This window comes from Papio anubis, chromosome 5 (assembly GCF_008728515.1).
Source record: "Papio anubis isolate 15944 chromosome 5, Panubis1.0, whole genome shotgun sequence".
Classification (NCBI taxonomy): domain Eukaryota; kingdom Metazoa; phylum Chordata; class Mammalia; order Primates; family Cercopithecidae; genus Papio; species Papio anubis.
In genome coordinates, this window is record NC_044980.1 from 112,471,517 (window position 1) to 112,494,960 (window position 23,444).

Genomic DNA, 23,444 nt, shown 5'->3' on the forward strand with positions numbered 1-23,444 from the left:
AGACCCCAGTGTGTGATGCTCCCCTCCCTGTGTCATGTGATCTCATTGTTCAACTCCCACTTACGAGTGAGAACATGTGGTGTTTGGTTTTCTGATCTTGTGATAGTTAGCTGAGAATGATGGTTTCCAGCTTCATCCATGTCCCTGCAAAGGACATGAACTCATTCTTTTTTATGGCTGCATAGTATTCCATGGTGTATATGTGCCACATTTTCTTTATCCAGTCTATTATTGATGGACATTTGGATTGATTCCAAGTCTTTGCTATTGTGAATAGTGCTGCAATAAATATACGTGTGCGAATGTCTTTATAGCAGCATGATTTATAATCCTTTGGGTATATACCCAGTAATGGGTTTGCTGGGTCAAATGGTACTTCTAGTTCTAGATCCTTGCGGAATCGCCACACTGTCTTCCACAGTGGCTGAACTAATTTACACTCCTGCCAACAGTGTAAAAGTATTCCTATTTCTCTACATCCTCTCCAGCATCTGTTGTTCAGGAACATTATTTCAAACCATAGTTTTTTAGTTTTGCTGAGCTTACAGTGGAAATGCTATTAAATTCTTTCACAGCTTGTTATAGTAATCTTTGGTTTTTAAGACACTGTATTTCTTTTACTTTTCTTTCTAGGAAAATTAAAATGTGAAGCAGTTGTTGCTGATGTCCTAGATAAAGGATCCGGTGTAGTGATTATTATGGATGGTAATTTATTTACAATTCTTATAATATTATTAGATTGATAGGCTTTGTGTATGACATAATACTTCACCATAGAAGTTGATTAATAAGTTAGTATTTGTTTTCCAATTTGTAAGAAAACAAGATAAGCATTTTTAAACTCTTTAAGAAAAATGAAGAAGGAGGGGAATTTCTGGACTCAGGCTGGGAAGGGTGAGGCATTTCATTGGATTTAAAACAACATAACCAAAGCACAAGGGTGAGAAATGTGGCTTGTGTTGATAATGTAGAGGAGAATTAAGCTTGCTGGAGTATGTTTTTGGCAGGAAGGAATATTAGATAGTCCTCACTTGACAGTTAGGCTGTATTTTAGGTATTCTTTAATGTGTTAGTTATTTGGACCTTGGAACATATTTGACCACTGAATTATTCTTATAAATGATAGTTAGGCTCCTAGACTTAACGCTTTTATAAGTTTCTAGACTTGAACTTATGATGTGGTTTAAATACCACAGCCACATTTTATTTGCAGTGGGGAAAAAAGATTATAGTAGTTTAATAAATGTTGAAATACTAGTAATTAAACATAAGGTAAAGATACGATGCTTAAAATTTGTAAATTTAAAAAATTAAATTTAGATTTATAAATTTAAAATTTACGAGTTTTAAAGTTTAAGAACCAAAAAGTAGGTATTTGTTGTCAGTAATTTTGGCAACTAAGAACAGTATAAAGTTTGACATTATTTAATATTTGGAATATAAGTTTATCATTTTTGTTGTAAATACGTAGGAGGTTATACTGTATATGCTGTTTTGGAACTTACTTTATTTTTGCTTAATAATCAATTGAGAACATTTTTGATGCTCTTAAATATTATGTATGTTTTTTATCTTTCTTCTCCTCCTTTTTCTCTTCCTTTCTCTTCTCTTTTTAGGTTTTCATACTTGTCATTCCAGACGTTGGCCAACACTTGGCTACTATACTCCCAGTTCTCTTTTAGTCTTCTCACCATTGTACTAAATGTAATATACCAAAAAAAAAAAAAAGTCCTGCAGAAACCTTGCTTTAATTTTTACTGTTCTCTCTTGATCTGTTCCATTTATTGAAATACAACTTGGTAATGGTCCTTAGTATATTGGAATTTGTAGACAAAGTATAGGTGAAATTAGTTATTCAATTGCCTGTGTGATAAAAATAAAAATCTTATTTGAAATACATTGACATGCCTTTCCTTATTTTTGGTTATAATTAGATTTTTCTTTAGTATGCAATTTAAAATCATATTTCTACGTTTGCTGAGCTAGATATGAAACAGATAATAATCTGTCCCTAGTAAGTTAGTAAATAGAGGGACAGCTGTCTTATTCATTACTTGCTCACTTGCTCACTCATATCATTTATTCACTGATTTATTAATTAATAAACACTTATTAGGTGCCCTTTTTTCTGCACAGGAACTATTCTAGTTGATGGGAAAATAAAGAGTGAGCAGAACAGCCATGATCCTGCCCTCATGTGGCTTATGCCTTCATTCCCACTTATTTCCTCTCCATGCTCTTCTTGACTGCTTTGGCAGAATGTTTGTAAGTTCGAGTGTGGTTAAGTACAGGTAGGGGGATTATTTGAAATGTTTAAGGTGGAAATAACTGGAATCTGAATAGCAGTTGGAGAGCCTTAAGAAAAGTGAAAGAACTGCTATTTCATAGTTAAGAAAGGATTTTTGAAGCTCCTCTTCTCTCTGCCTTTCAGAGTCTGGTATGAATGGATTAAAATGAATGCTTTGTAATCCAAACTTGGACACCTGTACCTGTTGAACTCTTTCAGTAATTGGATTTTGTTTTTGAAACCTTGACAGGAATTGTTGAACCTATCTTGGTTAACTAGTTATGTCTTTTGGTAGTAACTTCTTTTATTTTTTCTTTTATTTACTTTTCAGTCTATTCTTATTCTGAGAAGGAACTTATATGCCACAATCAGTTTTCTCTCTTTCTTGTTGGCTCTGGAGGCTTTGGTGGAAAACGGACATCAGACAAAGTCAAGGTAAGCTATGGCTTTAGAAGCAAAATATATGTGTAGTTAAGGATTCTTATCTATACAATTGAGACTTCAACAGCATGAGTTTGAACTGCATGAGCCCCTTTATAGGCAAATTTTCTTATACATCTGCCAGCCCTGGCACAGCAAGACCAACCCCTCTTCTTCCTCCTCCTCCTCCTCAGCCTACCCAATGTGAAGATGATGAGGATGAAGACCTTTATGATGATCTGCTTCCACTTACTGAATAGTAAATATTCTTTCATTTTTTTATGATTTTCATGACATTTTCTTTTTCCTAGCTTATTGTTGTTATTTTTTTTCGCAGAGACAAGTGAACATTTATTTCTATGCCTTTCTTTCTATGTGTATGTCAAGTCTTTTTCAAAACAAGGCCCCAGGAAACTCCAGATTCAATTATGTCCCTGGGCTTGGTCGACGGCTGCAGGAGTCCTAGGGAGCCTTGTACAAATGCTAGAGTTACTCATTTACCAACATTAAACCCTGGGATAGACGATGCAGCAAAGCAGGACTCCTTCCTCCATGGATGTGCTGATTTCGGATGAGGCAGCAGCCATTTTCCTAGCTTATTTTATTGTAATAATACAGAATATAATAATATAACACAAAATATGTGTCAATTGATGGTTTGTGTTATTGGAGTCAAAAGTTATATGTGAATTTTTGACTGCATAGTCAGTGCTCCCAAGCCCTGCATTGTTTAAGGGTCAACTGTATATTGATCTTATATTACCATATATGTAATCTTACAGTGTAGAGACTTGGTAATCCGTACTTTGAATTAGAGTGCATTCCTTGAATTCGAAGTGCTGTTCGTGTTTATGTATTCTATATACAACATATTTTATACGTAGAAAAGCCTTGCTGAGTTAAGTATAATGTATCTGAAATAATTGTGGGAATATTTGTTATTTTCTTGTACAATCTTTGCAGATCCCAAAAGTTTTTAGAAAAATTGAACACAAGTGATCCTTATATGGATTAAAACCTTCATTTATTAACGGACCTAAGTATTTCTCTTATGCAAGATAATTCTGGTTATTCTTTTGTTCTCAGATTCTGAAAACTTTTTTCCTAACAATATTTAATAATTTGGATTTCACATTAATCTGGCTTTACCTTTAAATTATTTGTGGCAATAAGATTATACTGTAGTGAATATTCTTCTGTAGTAAATAAAGTATTATTGAAAGCAGTATTGGGAAAAGACTTCTGGAATGGTGGCATAAGAAGCTCCTTGAACTTTCTTGTCAGTGAAACAACCATGACTTGTAAAAAGTTATTTTAAAACACAGCTATTTAATGTCTCTGGAAATTGTCCTAAGGGTATAGAGCAAGCAAAGAAACATTTATTCAAGAAAATCTATTATATTTTGGTAAGAACAGTGAGACTGTGTGGCATTTGAGCCACAACCCCTCCCTTTGTTCTTCCTCTCCTGGCTGAGCATGACAGAAACTGTACCCCAGGCGTTTGCAGCCAAGAATGTAGGAGCCCTCTGCCGTGCTGTCTTCCCAGGAGGGACAGGCTATTAACTTTTCTTATCCTTCTCACTAGCTCTGAATTGCAGATTCTCTATTCCAGGTAAAAGTGACTGACTTGTGAGACTCTATTTCTCCATCCAGCCACTACTTACAGAGTGGAAACTTTACCCTACCTGTGGCAGGCTAAGAATACTGGGGCCCTGATTGCACTTGCCCCTAGCTTTCCCGTAGCATAGAGGCTCCATGGTTGGAGAGCCGGCTGAGAAGAACAGAAGCTACTACACCTGCCCTGCTTCATTCTTGTAAAGCAAGTGTATCACTTGGAGAGAAGTATGTCAGCATTCCTGCAGAAGTTCTACCTAGAGGGAGAGGAAGCCTGTAGTAACACAAAGCTCTGACCCTCTTCTCAAGGAAACAGACTCTTTTTGTAACTGAGTATTTGGAATTTCAAGCTCAAGGATGCCCTCAAAAACAAGGTGTGACTGTAGTGATAAGCAATTAAGAGAAGGCTGGTAGTTCCATAACAGCAGAAGCTAAAGTGTAGCCTAGCTAGACGTTTGCTAGAAAGAACCAGGGAAAGAGATAGCTAAGAAAAGCCCTCCTGGGATTGTAACAAACCTCAAAGACTGGCCTCAACGACTATCCTTGCAAAGAGGCTTGAATTTAATTGGATCAGATTGTTGAACAATTTATACCCCAGGACCCTGTTGAAAAAAATAGAACAGTCATCTGGCAGTTAATGGAACCTAACAACTGGGTATGATACCAAAAGAGGCAGACAGTTTAACAGAGAGACCAAGGAGAGACAGTCAAAGAGAGTCCTGCTAAAACCAGTGTCATCCTAGGGTGACTGCACAGACTCAAGGCGCACCCTCTGAGGAGCAATATCAGAGGCTGTTCATTGTTGGGAGAATAGACTCACATATAAGAGTCTAGCTAAGTTGCTAAATAAATAAACAATAGCAACAAGCCCTGGAAGGGGTGGGGGATTAGTGTCTAGAGTTGTTATAATCTATTATCTGAAATTCCCAGTTAGCAACAGAAAATTATTAGACATGGAAGAAACAGGAGAGTGTGATGCATAGACGGAAAAAACAAACAGGCAACAGAAACTGCCTTTGAGAGGACTTAGTAGAGAGACTTCAAACCATCTGCTATAATTATGTTCAAAGAATTAAAGGAAACCATGCTTACATGTTACTAAATATATATAAATTATTACAAAGACCCAAATAGAAGTTTTGGAGCTGAAAGTATAATAACTGAAATGACAAATTTACTGTTGAAGGGCCAAATGTAGATTTGAGCTGACAGAAGAAAGAATCAAAAAAGCTTAAAGATAGATAGTGATTATACAAACTAAAGAACAGAGAGAACCACAGTGAAGAGAAGGAAGAAGAATGAAGAGCCTTAGAGAAAGGTGGAGTATCATTAAGCACACTAACATTCATATAATGGGTGTATCAGATAGAGAGAAAGGAACAGAAAAAAATTTTGAGGAAATAATGGCTTTTTATGAAAAACATTATACATCCAAGAAGCTCAGTCAACTCCAAATAGATTATATATCTAAAGAGATCCATATTCTCTTCATTGTAGTAAAAGTGTTGAAAGCCAGAAACAAAAAGAAAATGTTGAAAATAATGAGAGAAAAAATGACTCATTACTTACAAAGGAACCCCAATAAGATTAAGAGCTGACCTCTGACTTCTCATCAGAAACAATGGAAGTCAAAAGATAGTGGGCTAATGTATTCAGAGTGCTGAAAGGAAAAAAAAAAACCAATAATTTTATAAGCAGGAAAATGATCTTTCTAAAATGAATGCAAAATAAAGACATTTCTGGACAACAAAAACTGAGATGATTTGTTGTTAGCAGTCTTGCCTTACAAGAAATACTAAAGAAAGTTCTTCAGATTGATAGCAAGTGACCACATACTGTATTTATATGAAATACCCAGGATAGGCAAATCTGTAGAGTCACAAAGTAGATTAGAGGTTGCCAGGGGCTGGAGGAGAAAGGAGACAATGGAGAGTGACTGCTGATGGGTATAGGTTTTCTTTTGGGGACATGAGAATGTGCCTAAGTTGATTCTGGTGATGGTTGGACAGCTCTGCGAATATACTAAAAATCACTGAATTTTACATTTTAAATGGGCAAATTATATGTGTATTGAGTCAGTAAAGCTGTTTGAAAAATTAATATTGATCAATACTATATGAAAACAATGTCCTGGGCCCACATTTAAAAAAAAAAATTGTACTCTCTTATTGCTTGGATATGAAAAAATTACCTGGACAGGTATTAACTGAGTATTATTTATGTGAGGTTGTATCTTTTCACCAGTAGCAAATTATGAGTTGTTAAGAACCCTAAGGCAAGTTATGCACTGCACAAACATATGCAGTGGCATTGTCTGAATGAAAAGCTTGGAAATGTTATATTCACTCCTAAAACTTGTAAGCTTTTAGTGAAGATGTTATTTTAGAAAGGGTAAAATAATACAAGTCTGAAGCTGTATTAGATGAAGTAAATATAACATGCTATTTGTTTTTCCTTTTTAACTATATGTTCTTGGTTTTTTTTTTGTTTTTGTTTTTTTTTTTTGAGATGGAGTCTCGCTGTATCGCCCAGCCTGGAGTGCAGTGGTGCAATCTCAGCTCACTGCAACCTCTGCCTCCCGGGCTCAAGTGATCCTCCTGCCTCAGTCTCCCAAGTAGCTGGGATTACAGGCACCCACCACCATGCCTGGCTAATTTTTGTGTTTTTAGTAGAGATGGGGTTTCACCATGTTGGCCAGGCTGGTCTCGAACTCCTCACCTCAGGTGTCCTATCCACCTTGGGCTCCCTCTGTGTTCTTTTTAATGTTGGGCAATAATGAATTATTGTAGACCAGAAAATAATCTAAACTAGATACCATTCTCTGAGCACTTTTCACAAGTATCACTTGTTGCTTTGAGAAAAAAATCAGAGATGATGTCAAGTCATGGTGAAGCCCTGTGCCATAAACGAGTTTCTAGTCTGTTAACAGTAAAACTACCATGGCAGCACTGTCCATCTTCAATGCCCTTTGTATACATGGCATACAATGGATTTTGTGGAATAAAAGGTACTCAACATTTTTTAATTTTTAATTTTCATTTATTTATTTTTAATCAGGCGCCCTCAGAATCAAGACAGGTTCAGAGAACTCTTGGTACTCAGAAATTTTAAAAGACTGCTCAGGACCTATAGATTGAAGTCAGGTCCTCCAAAACCTAGTAGAATGCATTGAAAATAAATATGTAGATAAAACCTGCGAAATACACTGGATACAACTGAAGCAAAGGAGTGTAATTCATGCAAGGATTTTTGAAAAACAGCAGGCTGCCTTTTGTTTGTTTTTAGAAGCAGCAACTTCCCCCATGATCTTTTTTTATGTTTTGGGTGTAGGGGGTTTGTGAGGATAAGTTTGGGAATATGTCTAAGCGTGGCGTTTTAGTAATGAAAAATCACTAATTTCTTAACTCTTTAAAAGGACAAAAACTTTATTGTGGAAAATTTACCTAATTGAGAATAAATGAATAACAAAATTTTGCCTCTGTTATAAATTATTGAAAAGTAGATATTAGCTACTTGAATTTTTTATGTTTACTTTGGTTTAAATCAACCATAAACTGGCACTCAGATACTTACGTTGTAGATGTTGCAAACTTTTCATCAAAAAGGAGTTTTAAGTGTTGGCATTAAGGGATCATAATAATTCAAATATTTTTGGTAACTGACTGTTGTTAAGATGGCAAATTAAAATATGCAAGGATTTAAAAGACCAGTTTTAAAGACTGAATCAATTTAGATGTGAATTGTATGTCTAATTCTTGTAGTTGTTTTTTTCTTTTACATAGGGAAAAACTGTCCTTAACTTTTTCTCCATTGTGGCCTGGAGGATGAATCTGATTACATAATTCTTTACATTTAAAAAGGTCATTTCAGGCAAATCATAGTGTAGATGAAGCTAGGAGTTATGAAATTTTAAATATCATTATTTCCTGAACATGAATTTTTTTTTAAAGTTCTTTTATCCAATTTGCAGAATTTATTGTATTGAAACATGGTTGTGTATCAAATGTTAGTTTGGTTAAAGAGAATAATGATAATTTGCATTTGAGAGTTAACATGTAATGTCTTAATTTTAGGTAGCTGTAGCCATACCTAATAGACCTCCTGATGCTGTACTTACAGATACCACTTCTCTTAATCAGGTAAGATTGTATTTTTGAAAAATGATAAATCCATCTGGTTGATGACACTTGTTAATTTGTAACTCTGATACTGTATAACATTATGCATCTAAAAAGTAGGGCCTGTTCAACATAATAAACATAAAGACATGTTTCCTGTGATTGCAAGTTATTTTTTTGTAAATTTTTAGTTATTAATGTTTTCCCACTAGATACCAAAATAAAATATAAAATGGTTTTTTATTAGTCCATTTAAAAAGCATTGCATGTTGTTGGTAATGGAGTGCTTTCTTTGGAGAGGCTGCCCACTTTAAGAGTGAAGAATTTCATGAAAGCCTCAGAGTAAGTGCAGGATAAAAAATAGTTAAAAGGCAAGTATTAGTCATCCTTTCCTCTTTGGGAAAGAAAGCAATGCCACACTGCTTGGAAACAGATTATTTTATACCAAGTTTAAAGGACAGGCAAATAAAGCATCTTAGAAGCAGTAGGTGATTTAATCTTTTTCGTTTGACATAAAAAATTTGTTTTCTGGTGAAGGAGATAAAATATCCTGTCAGTTCACAAATTCTGTGAGCATAGAAAAATTTGTTTAAGAAGCAAAAAGCAACCATAAAAGTGAGAAAAGTAAGTTTATTTTTGAGAGACTTCAAGATTCTTCTCTAAGATGGCCAGCAGAGTAACCATGCAGATATAGCATAAAATCCTTAAACCTCTGGAGTGATGCAGTGTGTGAGCATGTAATAACAACAAATTGTTCATAAAGTTCACTTAAAATTTTTTTCGGTTGTATTTTAGAAGAGAACAACACACAGTGGGGCCTACTGGAGGGTAGAGGATAGGAGGAGGGAGAGGATCAGGAAACATAACTAATGGGTAGTAGGTTTAATACCTGGGTAATTAAATAATATGCACAACAAACCCCCATGACACACAGTTACCTGTGTAAGAATCCTGCACATGTACTCCTGAACTTGAAAGTTAAGAAAATATTTTTGGTATGTTTGCTATGAAAACTTCGCAGGACTTATGTTTCCTAGCAGATAGAAATGTAATCTCATGAGCCAGAGAGAATTAAAGTTGGTGCATATGTAATTTTTTTCTGTATCATATAATCAGGTGATGGAGGGAACATTGCTTTATTCTTGCCTTTAAATATTTTTTCCATCCATTATGGTTTCTTATCAATTTCTTAAGAATGCACTCATATTTATGTTTACATAAGGCTTAATTAAGAAACTAATTCTGTTAGAGTACTAAAAAACAGAAAAGGCTCATGGTTTCATGGTTTAGAAAACCCAAGAAATACCTCTTTATTATACTGAAGTAAAAAATGTATCTGCTGTAAATAAAAGCTGAATAGTTTACAAGGTTTGAATTTCTACACACAGTAAGTAGAGGGGTTTTATTTCTTTTTTTTTTCAGATGACTAAAACTTTTTGTTAGTTTTAAGGTAGGTTTTAATATTTTGCTGCATGACAAAATACAGTTTTTAAATCAACAATATTTTTTGTGTGAATAATGGGCACTCATCATTTGGCAGAAGTTCTTGGCCATTTTGTATTGAATGATAATTAGAAAATACGATGAAAGCTATATACCAGTTCCCTAAAAAACATTTTGCATAAAACTTTGTTGTAAATTTCAGGGAATTTGTGGGACATCTGAAATTGGATCCATGCTATAAGAAATACAAGTCACTTAGAAGAAATGTCATCTATTGTCAAGGAATGGAAGGAACACTTGGATACTCAAGATGTAGATATCTGAAATAACTAGGGTACCTATTCCAAGCAATGAATGTTTAAATACAAGGCTTTGATTTGTAGTATAAGTGTAACAGACATTCAGAGAAGGGATACTCATTAGGGAATGACATATAGAAGGGTTCAGTAGTAAAAATGGGACTTCGCTGAGATGGTATATGGGTTGTTCTCTCTCCGGATATGTAGGGCTTGCAGTGTGTTGAGAAGTAATGATGGAGTGTAAGAGAGGAGAAGAGCATGACGTGTGTATAAGGGTAAGAATTAGAGCATTCACATTGGAGACTAGTGTAGGATGATTGTGCATGGGCAGATCTTTAAGAGAAATGGAAATGAGGAAAAATTATGCCATTATACATAAACTTTATGTTAGGTATTTATATTAACTTAGTAACTTTTCAATCATTAAGAAAACTGGCAACTATATATTTTTAATTCTACCAGTATCACTTCTGGAATGTCTGTTTATAATGTCTTCAGGAGAGTTTCTTCATCTTCAAACTAGTATGGCAGGCCTGCACAGTGGCTCACACCTTAAATCCCAGCACTTCGGGAGGCTGATGTGGGAGAATTGCTTGGGCTCAGGAGTTTGAGACCAGCCTGGGTAACACAGCAAAACCTTGTCTCCACTAAAAGTAATAATAATAAAAAATTAGCCGAGCATGGTGGCGTACACCTATAATCCCAGCTACTCAGGAGGCTGAGGTGGAGGATCACTTGAGCCTGGAAAATCGAGGCTGCAGTGAGTTATGATTGCACCATTGCACTCCAGCCTGTGTAACAGAGCAAGACCCTGTCTCAAAACAAAACATAACAAAACAAATGAGTATGACAATACAAGTGTACTTTGTAGTTTTTCATAATTATTAATAGACAATTCCACTGCAATAATCTAGAAAGACCAAACAATAAGTAAATACCAGATGTCAGGCTTTGTATTTGAGGAAAATGAGAACAAATATCCATAGTTTCCCCAGATACATACCTTATACTAAACATATCCTATTAAGTAAAGTTAATATTTGGCTTATCAGTGCTAGTGTCCAGTAAAATATAATTCTTTATTACAATTACTGTCATCTTGAACTGAAAACAGACCTAGGCTCAAAAACAGGTCTTCCAGTGGGAGATCTTTCCAGATTTAGAACACCCCTTTTTGGGGCCACAAAGCTGTTAGAAAGATCGTGGATGTTGGTTGGACCATCTGAGTCGCCTGCACATAACTGCCAGAAAGTACTTACTATTTTATGGGATCATCTAAAGTGAACTGCTGATCAACTCTGTATTTTAGATGCAGAGACTGATTGCATTCCAGATGCTGCAAATACCAAGTCATATCTCCTAGAGTGTTCTTTCTCTCTTATTTTTATTTGGACCTTTAGGACCATAAAGAACTCATGTAAAGTCATTAAGAATCAAAGCAACATAAGCATTCATCTCATCTAGAAGAGTCCCAGCATTTAATTTAGTTTAACTAGAATATTATAATAATTTTTTATAATTCTGCTTCTACTAAACGATCACAGTATGATACACCAATTATCAAGAAAAAACTTCTTGGACATCCTCTGGTCTCAGAATCTGAGAGAGCTATTGCTGACAGCCATGTTCTAGGTCCCACTTGCGGCTCCAGAAGACTCCTTTGAACTTTTTGTCTAGGCTGCCACAGTACCCATCGTCTTTAGTTTCCAGTATGTGTCACCTTCACTTCACTGATTGTGGGTGAAAGTTTGAGATAAATCATTGGGAATCAAAAACAAATCATTGAGAAACCAAAAAAATTACCATACATTTATAACTACTACCTGTTTTTTTTTTTTTTTTTTGACAATGATATATTATTTTCTAAGACTCTGGGCTGACTGGGTGATCTTTCTGCTACAAATGTTGTAGCTGCTTTTAGATGGCAGCTGGGCAGGGCTTCTGCTGCAAATGGTGTGTCTGCTTTTAGATGGCAGCTGGGCAGGGCTTCTGCTGCAAATGGTGTATCTGCTTTTAGATGGCAGCTGGGCAGGGCTGTAAGGTTCCAAGATGGCTTCTTTTGCATATCCAGGGTTTTAGTGCTAGCTATTGGGTGGGGTGATTCGAATCCTCCCCACATGGCCTCTTTCTTCATGTGGTGTATCATCTTCCAGGACCTTTTTTTATGGCCCCAGTGAGACCCCCATTTAGATTTCTGGAGTTATTTTTCTGTGTAACTTCCTCCTCTTCAGTACACACAAATTCAGCTGCATCATCCTTTCAGAATTCTAATCTATATTTGTAACTCAATGAGACCACTTTGCTATGTTCGAGATTTCTGAATTGCATTCTGGGAACTGCTGTCAGAAGGAAGCGGTACAGTTGCAGAGCTCATCTTGTTTGTTTCTTTTCTGTAAAGAATTGTAGTCCTGCATTGCCTGCTGTCCAATGTCTAGGAACAGTGGTAACCCCCACCTTTTTCTTTATAATTTTTCTAGTTGTTTATGGTGGAAGAATAAGTCCATTCCTGGTCCTATATTATGGCCAGAAGCAAAAGTCGTATATGCCTTTTTTAAAGCCCTTAGTGTCTCATTTTCCCATTTAATCCATGACTGTCTAGTTTTTTAGTTTTTATTGCTGTCCCTTGGCTTCATTTGTTTCTTGTATAACAGTCAAAAGAGCTTATTTTACTTCCTTTTTCCCCTCTTATTGTTCCTATTTTGGGGGATGCGTTGTTTTTATTGTTTAGAGCATTTAACATTTATATATTATTTCCACTTTTCTGCATCTTTCAGTTTTATGTTTGCAATTGAATATGTCAGCCCTTTTGCCAAAGCTTCTTAGTCAGCTCTTAGTTGGATGAAGCTCCTTCTGTGGAAGGTACCCCAAGAAGGGCTCATGTGTATAGTGTTGCCTTGGTTTCTGTTTATTTAAAACTATTTACCCTAGATACTTGAAGGGACAGCTTTGTTGGATATAAAATCTTATTTCTTAAAAATGGTGCAGCATTGTTGTCTTACTTTGTATGTTGCCTTTGAAAAGTCAGATGCCAATCTAATTATCTTCCCCTGTAAGTTACTTGATCTTTACCCTGAGGCCCTCAAGATTATTTTTGTCTTTTAAGTCTAATGGTTTTGCTGGGATATGTCTCAGTCTTGCATGTTGCAGGTCAGCCTTCTTTATATACTGATGGGCCTTTTTAATATGTATATTCAGGTCTTTTAGTTTTATAGTATTAAAATTTTAAATATTAGTTCTCTTTCATTATTTTGTTTTTCTTTCTTTGGATACTCCATTTATATGTACATTGGATCTTTTTATGTCTTTCAACTACTTTTCTTCTGTTCTTTTTTAGTTCCTTCTTGATCTCATTTTCATTCTCATGGTTCATTTCCACCCTTTCTGCCATCCCCTTATTTGATTTTTATTTGAATGTGTTCTCCTTTGGGTACCTTATAATTTAGTCTTCATTTCTTATATGATTTTGATTTTTTCTTTCAATTTCTTTCTTGAATGTAATCATTACTCTTTTATTTCTTCATGTATGTCATCTATTTATTTTCTTAGGTTTTGGATTTTGGATTCAGAGTGTTTGTTTCACGTCCCCAAATGCGTGAGTGTTATGTTACAGTTTTCTTCTGTTTGGTAGTTTGTTTATTTTGGGGGGGGGGGGCGGTGGTGGAATTCATTTGCTAAAAGGTTTTGTTTTGCATTTTCAGTTTTAGTTTTATGGTAGCATTGTATAGATGAAGAATATTTACCTCTGTGCATTTTGTGGTTTGGGATGATTTCCAAGATTCTTAGTTCAAAATTGCCCTTTCTCTCTGTGTAGCAAAATGCAGTTTCTTTAGTGGGTGGCTTTAAAGAAGGGGCACTGTGGGGAGGTGTTTTATTTAAAAAAATAAAAATAAATTATCTTGCAGGATCATTAATTTCCTCTCTTGCTTCTTTTTTTCTTCACCATCCAGTTTCCAAAGGGGATATCTTGGTTTTATATTCTTCTCCCAGAAAGTGATACCTTTCTGGGACTGCCACTGGAAGGCTGGTGTACTATTAATTCTTTTCACTGTAGTCAGTGCTCTAATCTTCCAGGATTCATTTCAGTATTTTTGCTCTTAAGATGGATTTATCTGGGAGTGATTTTCCTTTTCCCTCTTCCATGCACTGCTTTTGCACCCCCCCAGCCCTGCCACTTTGCAGTAGCTTTCAGAGGGTGCTCACAAGTTAGCAGTGATAGAAAAGTGGTGTTTATATTAAGACTCACTGGAATTTGAAGTTTGCAGTGTTCTCTGTCTTATAGTTACACTGTAGGCTTGAGATTTGTGTAGTTTTATTTGTTCTCGTTATTTGTATATTTTTTTGGAGGATATGAGGACTTAGAAAGCACTAGTTTCCTGAGCCTATTTATTTAGCATTTAGTTTAACTTAATGGTACAATTTTTAAAAAATCAAATTAAGAAATAGTTTACTTGTATACAGATTATCCTCCCATCTACTTTTAATATGCAATATAATATATAGCTATTTGTCTTTTTCTTACTTTTTGGTGGTTGTTATTTATAATGACATTTCTAGGCAGAAATGAAGCAAAACAAGAAACTTTTAGCTTTCCTTCTGAAATACGCCTTTTCTTCAAAATATGTAGAAGATAAGCTTTGGCAGTGGTCATTATTAATTGAACGGTGCTTATTTTGTGCTATGATTGAATGGGTCAAACATCCAGTCAGTTGGCTTTTGTCGTTTCTCATAATGAGCCTTTTTTGTCTTTGTTTAACTAACTCTGTTATCTATAGAAAGCAATGCCATCATTGAAATAATGTGAGATATTTCATATTAATATGATTTCTTTAGAACATTGTTTTCATTTATAGGAATGATAAATGTGGGATAAAAATACTAGTACTAATCTTAGAAACTTGGTTTTTTATATTGTTGCTATAATCTTTAAAAATAACATTTATTGAGGTATTATGTATCAAATATAATACCTTGTAAGCTTTATCCCACCTTTTTCCAACTACCCTGTGAGAGTAAGTTCTGTTAGCCTCTAAATGTTTCTGAATGAGAAATTGAGGCTTAGAGTGGTGAAGAAACTTGCCCATTAATGGTAGAGCTGGCTTTGAATCGAGATCTGCCTGGTACCAAATCCCATCATCTAGCATGTGTTTGACAATTTCCTGTCACCATTTCAGGCCCTGAAATGTGTCTTTCTTTCATTTGTATACAACATCATGATATATATTTGCTAACATTTTATTATATAAAGTGCTTTTTAAAAATTATTGTTTACTTCCTTAGCATCTCTTATAGGATCTTGCAAGTCACCAGTATTCAATAATGGTTTATTTTATTTCATTATATTAAGAAGACTTGTAAAAGAAAGAATATTGAGTCATTGAGAAAGTGAATAATCTATAGAACCATTATATGGAGTGATGGGGAAGGAAAAGAGCTTATTGGATTTATGCAAAGCATTAAAAAGAAAATCATGTTTTCTTATGAATTACAGAGTATTTTCTATAAATAAAACTTGTTAAAAATAATAATTTAAAAGTAATAAAAGATCAGTAATTTAAAAAATATATGGCTAGTCTTTACACAACATTTCAGTAGTCTTTGGAAAACAACACAGCAATTAATGAGAAAGGGAAGAAGTCTTGAGGCTGACCTAGAAGGGTCAAGTTTACAGATACATTAAATACACTTACTATTAGCTGTTTGGTGAATTTCTTCCTTTCAGTGCTGGTAAGTGCTTTATAACTTGGAAGAATGTACCATTTAAATGCCAGAAAGTATGGTGACTTTTTCCCTATTGTTATCCAGGCCACACTGCTAATCCTACCTTATCTAAGTAAACCAGTGATGTGGATATCTGGACTGAGCAGAACTTTTATCATAATAGCAAGCTATCAGTTCAGTCAGTTTTCTTGCAGGATGAGCTAATGTTCAGGATTTAGTGTACCAGCAGCATGAAAGTTAGTGAGAAGTCTTTGATGTTTCTATGTCTGATATGGTCTTAGAAGCTTCAATTTAAAACACCCTAGTAAGAAAGTTGGCATAAATTTTGCTTGCTTAGAACAGACTATAAACATTTACCTTATCTGTGTATAAATGGGAGTAGACTGATTGACTTCTTTTTGTGAATGTCTCCTTAGGCAGTAGTAACAGTGTTTTACCCATATATAATTCTTGGCTTCCCTTTCTACATTTTTTTCCCTCCCACTGATTTTAGTGGCAAGTGTTACAAAAACATTTCATTATATGTAATCTTTATTGTTACAAATAATTATTTTTAAAATCAGAGCCTCAGGTACAGTATGATACAGTGTTTATACCAATAACCAGCCATGTTTCCTATTTTTCATCTAATATATTTTAACAAAACACTGAGTTCTAGTTATGTTTATGCTTTCTTCACAGGCTGCTTTGTATCGCCTCAGTGGAGACTGGAATCCCTTACACATTGATCCTAACTTTGCTAGTCTAGCAGGTGAGCTGCCGATAATATGTATCAATGAAAAATATTAGCTATTCGATATTTAATTAGCTAAATAATGTAAAGACACTACTACTTATGACTGGTAGTTTGAGTAACATTTTAAAAATGTTATTTATTACATTTATGCAAAGGATATGGAAAGGTAGGAAATGTGTTCAGAAAATAGTGCACTTGAAATTCAGATTATGGTGGATGGAAGTTCCTGCTAGTGCGAGGTCTAGGATAGGACCATGAGGGTGGGTGTCATGAAGTCGTTTGAGAGAAAGCAAGGAACTGAAAGGTAGGGAAGGATCATCTACCTATGTGGATATTGAGAGGACCCTGGATGATTTCATGGTTACAACTAAAACTAAACAAAACAATTGTGTTTCCAGATCTCTCACATTCTTTTCCTGTTTTTTTGTTTTTGTTTTTGTTTTTTCTTTCTTTATTTTATAATTTCCTCCCAGGAAATACTCTTTAAAAAATATCTACTGTGTTTCTTAAAATAGATGGTATAATTCATGCTACTGCAGTCTAAAGACATTTTTAAAGTCCTGAATTAACTATACTTGATTTTTAAACTTTAAAGGAATGTATATCTAACTCAGTGTTCTCTCTTTCCTAGGTTTTGACAAGCCCATATTACATGGATTATGTACATTTGGATTTTCTGCCAGGCGTATTTTACAGCAGTTTGCAGATAATGATGTGTCAAGATTCAAGGCAATTAAGGTAAATGTATATTATTATATAATTTGAATATTACTTCCTTTTTCTATCTTTAGAGAAGAAAAGGGGTTTTACTGATTTAACTTAAAATAGATACTGTACTACGGCAATGTACATTTTTATTATTTCATTGACCTGGCAATCAGCACACTTTCTTTTTGTAGCTATAAATAGCTCTGTTGCACATGCACCAGGAAGGATGCACAGTTGCAATTTTAACATCAACTGGGTTGCTTTATAAATTAATTAGGTGCATATGTGTGTATATATATATATATATATATATGTATCAGTACATATGCCTTGAAAACTCAAGGTTTGCTTTTTTTTTAAACTGTTTTATCATTTTCCTTAATTTAATTAAAAATGTTAAGTGGCTGATTAAGTCCAATAAACATACATCTACAGCAATATAATGACTGTTTGTTGTTTTAACTCTGTACTTTTTAGTTGATTTCAAATTTTTATCCATTATAAGTAACAAAATATCCATGCCCACATTATTTTTGTGTAAGTTTAAGCCAAAAGATGTATGCTTAAAAAAGTTTAAGGCATTGTCAAATAGCTCCGAAAGCTTTTAATTTATTCTCCATGCAGCAGTGCATTGCCTTTGTTAGCACTGATTACTCTCATGCTTTTCGTTTTATTACAACTATTTTTTATTATCCAGTAATATATACACAGAGAAAATAATACAGACAATTATGAAATAAAAAGTGGAATTATTTTGCCCTATATACTCACCCCAGGCCTCATTCCTCAGACTTAATTTGTACCACTTTTAACTATTTAAGTTGTTCTGAGGTACCTATATAACTTTACCTAATATGATTATGGTTTTATTTCTTGATTTGTCAAGATAAAAAACACTATTTTTTGATTCCATACTTTGAAAGATAAAGAATCGGCTTACTTATGCTAGTTACATCTTTATTTTACTATTTTTTTCATATTATATTTCGGTCTTTTATGAATTTAAATATCTTTAAACCTCGAGTTGTTTTTTCTTTTGTGCTCTCTAATTTGCTTTCCAATTTTTTTCTCCTACAAGTAAAAGAGTTTCCTTTTAAAACATTTTTAACCCCACAACTCTTTTTTAAAGGCTCGTTTTGCAAAACCAGTATATCCAGGACAAACTCTACAAACTGAGATGTGGAAGGAAGGAAACAGAATTCATTTTCAAACCAAGGTATGAATTTTGCTTTGCCACCCTTCTCACATGCTTTGTCTTTGTGTTCCATCTTATCATTTTTTTTTTTTTTTTTGGTTAGTACTATGGATAGAAAATTTCTTTTTGTAACTTTTAATTAAAAATAAGATACATCTTGTCTGGGATTTTCAAAGTTTTTATTTATCAAGCAACACTTTTTTAAAAAAGAAAAAAAGTGTTTTGCACCTTGTGTTTTATTTTCTCTTTTATTTTCAACTAAATTGGTACCTATCTGTGTAGCAGTGGCCCAGATATTCTGAAAACCCAACCAACCATGTCTTTTTGGCTCAACTAGTCAATCAAGTCATTGTCAAAATATCATCTTAAAAAATTTAAAGGCATGACTCAGACAGACAGTGAAAACACGACAGAAATCTTTGACTCATTAATGAAGGATCTTGCAATATGATAAAATATGTTCAAAAGACAGTTAGAACAACATGTTTATATGGTCCAATAGGAAAGTCATTCTAAAATAATTTTGCAGAGTTAGAGACAAAATTAGCTAATATCCTGCAGAACAATAAAATCTTACCCTTTATGATTTTTCTGTGGACAGAAATCGTATGCATGATTACACAAAAATCCACAAATTAACAAGTACATCACAGAGTCTGGGCCTAGCAAATAGTAAGTGACAAGCCAAATAAAGGTGTACCTCCCTATAGAGTGAGGTTATTTTGGGGTGAGGCTGTTAGCAATGCTCCAGTAAAATCCTAAAAGGACATGCAATCATTGTTTTATTTGCAAGTTATTGAAAGACAGTTTTTGTTAACACAGTTGACCAGGGTAATACTTTTTGGCTTGATCATTTCATGCTATATAGAGCATATTAAACAACTCCAATGATAATGGTATTAGCTTTCATTTATTGAGAACCTATAAACTGGCAATAGTATTTTCTTTAATATGCATAATAAATCTGCATGTAAATATAAGAAAATCTAGGTTCCTAAGAAGATCTAATCTAGGTGTCCTAAATAACTTGCTCATGGTCACACAGCAAGTGGTTGAGCTGGGATAGAAACCAGATCAGCATGGCTTCAAAGCTTTGATTCCAGGCCCCAAATATCTTTTTTGTATCATGTTTTCTTTCACAAATAGATAACTCTGCAAAATTCTTCTTACATGGTTGCCTTACTCCTAATTCCTTTCTGTTGGTTGCAGTATCATTTTCCTGCTTAATCTGTACATATTGTTTATTTTACTTTTCAAATTCTTCCTGTCCTTTAGGCTTAAATTCAAGCTCCACTTTGCTCTTAGAGACAGTCTCTTACTATTCCCCACTTTCCTACCCATACATACACTCAAATTAGTGTTCTCTGTAAGCCTTTGCAGCTAATATCTGTGCCACATATTTTGGAGCCCTCACATTTTCTAATTTGTTTTGTATGAGTAAGTTTTGCTTTTTGATTGAGATTATGAACTCTAAAAGTGTTAAGGACCATGCCTATATTACAGATTTTTATTTTCCTGCAATTCTGGTGATGAATAGTATGTAAATAATTTTATGGGTACAAACTTGAAGGGCTGAGAAATGATTAAATGTCTAAATATAAAGTATTCTTGCCATTTTGTTAAATCCTAAGCATGCTGTTTTATCTTTTCAGCATATTTGCTATATTTTTCTTCAGTGATTATAGATATTCTTTTTCTATTAGTTTTAGGACTCCTTCTCTCCCTTCCTCCTTTTCTCACTTTCTCCCTCCCTTCTTCCATTCCTCCTTTCCTTTCTATTCTTAAGATATAAGAAACATTTTAAACCAGTGTTTTAAAATGATTTGTTTGACTTGTTAACAATAAAGTAATTTACTAAAGTGCATTTTGTGAATTAATTATCTCTTTCCATGCTTTTCAATGTATGTAATTTGAAGTAAAGAGAACAAATTACTTGAAAGGTCTTTTTTCCTCCAAAATATGATGAGATGTAGTCAAGAGAATGATCTTCTTGATTGTTAAAAATCAAAGTTTTAATAAATGCTACCTTAAACTTTAGAAACTTATCCTATACATTTGTAGCAATACCACAATTTTTATGAAAGAATAGCCATTGGAATAATTTGAAATGAGGGACTAGGAATCAGAATTTGAATTCCTTTAATGACCATTTTGATAAAAGCCTATTTAGGCATTTAACTTATGCTGTGTACACTTCCTCTTGAAATAAGACCTGGAATTACTACTTAAAAAACACTATTATGGTTTATTCCTAGCCAATTTTTTTCTATATTAGCAGAACAAATGTACTCTGAGTACCACTGCCTCATGTGACTATTGTGCTATGCCTTTTACTATTTATAAGGATTCAGCATGGACTGAATTCTATTTATAAGAGTTCATCCCCTGATCCCCACTTCCCCCTAAAAAAATGCCCGAAATACCAAGGCCCAGTCTCTATCAGTGTATTTACATTGGAATTTTGGGGGATGGGACCTCACAAGGTTTTTTTTTTTCTAAGGGCTCCAGTTGATTATAAAGCCAGGGTTAGTAACAGTTGTATGAAATCAGAAAGCCTTTGTGTTTATTCATCTTGACATTTACTTTATCAGCCTTTTATTTTATCTGGATTATTATATTCTTTTTCATATGAGGAAAAAATATAAATTTTAGAATTTGTACTGTTTCACAGTGAAATTACACTTCCATTGTAATCAGAATAAATCTTTTTTTTTTTTTCTTCTCCTCCTGAGGTCCAAGAAACTGGAGACATTGTCATTTCAAATGCATATGTGGACCTTGCACCAACATCTGATACTTCAGCTAAGACACCCTCTGAGGTAGGTTATAAAGATTAGTATCCAAGCCACTTCCTCATTTAGAAATTTCAGTTAAGGTGACTTTAAGAATGGTTAGGCTACTTTAGAAAATTAACAACCATGAAACTATTAAATTCTTGAAGTGAAAGACATTAATTTCAAAACCACTTGGAATAGAAGGAATACTCTGGCAATTTATAAACTTTAAAAAACTTGTTTTGCAGAATACTGGGATATCTTTCTTTTGTTTTTTTGTTTTTTTTGAGACGGAGTCTCGCTCTGTCGCCCAGGCTGGAGTGCAGTGGCTGGATCTCAGCTCACTACAAGCTCCGCCTCCCGGGTTCACGCCATTCTCCTGCCTCAGCCTCCCCAGTAGCTGGGACTACAGGCGCCCGCCACCTCGCCCGGCTAGTTTTTTGTATTTTATAGTAGAGACGGGGTTTCACCGTGTTAGCCAGGATGGTCTCGATCTCATGACCTTGTGATCCACCCGTCTCGGCCTCCCAAAGTGCTGGGATTACAGGCTTGAGCCACCGCGCCCGGCCTGTGATATCTTTCAAGAGAACGTAATTTTCTAGTTTTAGAGTATATAAATCAGTTGTTTAATCAGAATCTTAAGCAAACAGCATTTTGGAGAAAAATAGATTAAAAAGTTGAATATCCTGTACCTTTTTCTTGATTTAAAGATTTATATAAAGCTTTGTATGCAAATATATAAACCAATAGTGTGTGTAATTTATTAAAACATTGTATTCTTTATTAGCATGCTGAGACTTTTGATAAAAATGCTTATTTCTGAAATATTAGCTTTGTAATGTTGAGGTTTTGATCCCCATGATCTTTAATTGTCTGTTATAAACCACATAACTGACTGAAAATGAAAATTCCTTAAGAATAGGCTAAGAAAAACAAAAAAAATTTAGACCGGGCTCAGTGCCTCATGTCTGTAATCCCAGCCCTTTGGGTGGCTGAAGTGGTTAGATCACCTGTGGTCAGGAGTTAAAGACCAGCCTGGCCAACATGGTGAAACTCCGTCTCTACTGAAAATATAAAAATTAGCCAGGCTTGGTGGCTGGCTCCTGTAATCCCAGTTACTCAAGAAGCTGAGGCAGGAGAATCACTTGAACCTTGGAGGTAGAGGTTGCAGTGAGCTGAGATTACGCTACTGCACTCTAGCCTGGGCAATGAGTCTGTCTCAAAAAAAAAAAAAAAAAAAGAAAACAAACCAAAAACCCCCCCAAAACTTAAGAAGGTTACAGCCATAAAGAAATTCAGACTTCATGTAATTTAGTCCCATTTTATAAATAAAAAAATGAGACCACAGAAGTTGATTAATTTGATCAGGATCTTTCTGAAGTTAGCTAAACATAGGTTGTCCAGTTCCTATTTTTCTTTTAAAATATTATTTCTGAATTCTAATAAAAGTAAAATCCAATATAAAGTATGAAAGACATTGTATGAAGAAAACTGACTTATGTACAGAGTTTTAAAAAGTCATTTTTTTTGCACATATATTTTATAATCACTTTTCTCCTTGAGTAATTTTTACAGAACTTTTAAAGTTAATTTTTTTGTTGTTGTTAGGGTGGGAAGCTTCAGAGTACGCTCGTATTTGAGGAAATAGGACGCCGCCTAAAGGATGTTGGGCCTGAGGTGGTGAAGAAAGTAAATGCTGTATTTGAGTGGCATATAACCAAAGGCGGAAATATTGGGGCTAAGTGGAGTAAGTTATAGCCCTGATTTTATAATATTCTTAATTCTTAGTAAATAAAAAGTATCTTTTTAACAAAGACCTTTGAAGGTAGGTAAATCTTACCTTTTTAGGTAAGTTTTTTTTCTTTTCCCGTGGGAATGAATAGGTTTGGGAATGTCCAAAGGGGTGTGTGTGTGTGTGTGTGTGTGTGTGTGTGTGTGTGTGTGTGTGATGTAGAGAATCAATTGAAATGAAAATATCTGTTTTAAGATTTCATTATAACCCTTGAAAGTAGTTTAAACAGTCATCTTGGCTATGTGCATCTTTACCAAATTCATCAAGTCAAAATGAAGTATTTTTAAGTCATGATGTTTGACAGTTATAAAGTTATTTTCTTCATACCAAAACAATAATT

At 34.4% G+C, this 23,444-nt stretch overlaps 1 protein-coding gene across 1 annotated transcript in view; it reads left to right on the forward strand.

Annotated features, from left to right (window-relative positions):
• Positions 1-23,444, forward strand: part of HSD17B4 (hydroxysteroid 17-beta dehydrogenase 4) — an 89,041-nt gene that overhangs the window by 55,105 nt on the left and 10,492 nt on the right. Inside the window, exons 15-22 of the mRNA XM_009208940.1 lie at positions 634-705; positions 2,619-2,722; positions 8,395-8,460; positions 16,581-16,650; positions 17,267-17,373; positions 18,473-18,559; positions 21,271-21,357; positions 22,921-23,059. Of these exons, the coding sequence (XP_009207204.1) occupies positions 634-705; positions 2,619-2,722; positions 8,395-8,460; positions 16,581-16,650; positions 17,267-17,373; positions 18,473-18,559; positions 21,271-21,357; positions 22,921-23,059 (732 nt within the window). The remainder of the gene's footprint in view (positions 1-633; positions 706-2,618; positions 2,723-8,394; positions 8,461-16,580; positions 16,651-17,266; positions 17,374-18,472; positions 18,560-21,270; positions 21,358-22,920; positions 23,060-23,444) is intronic.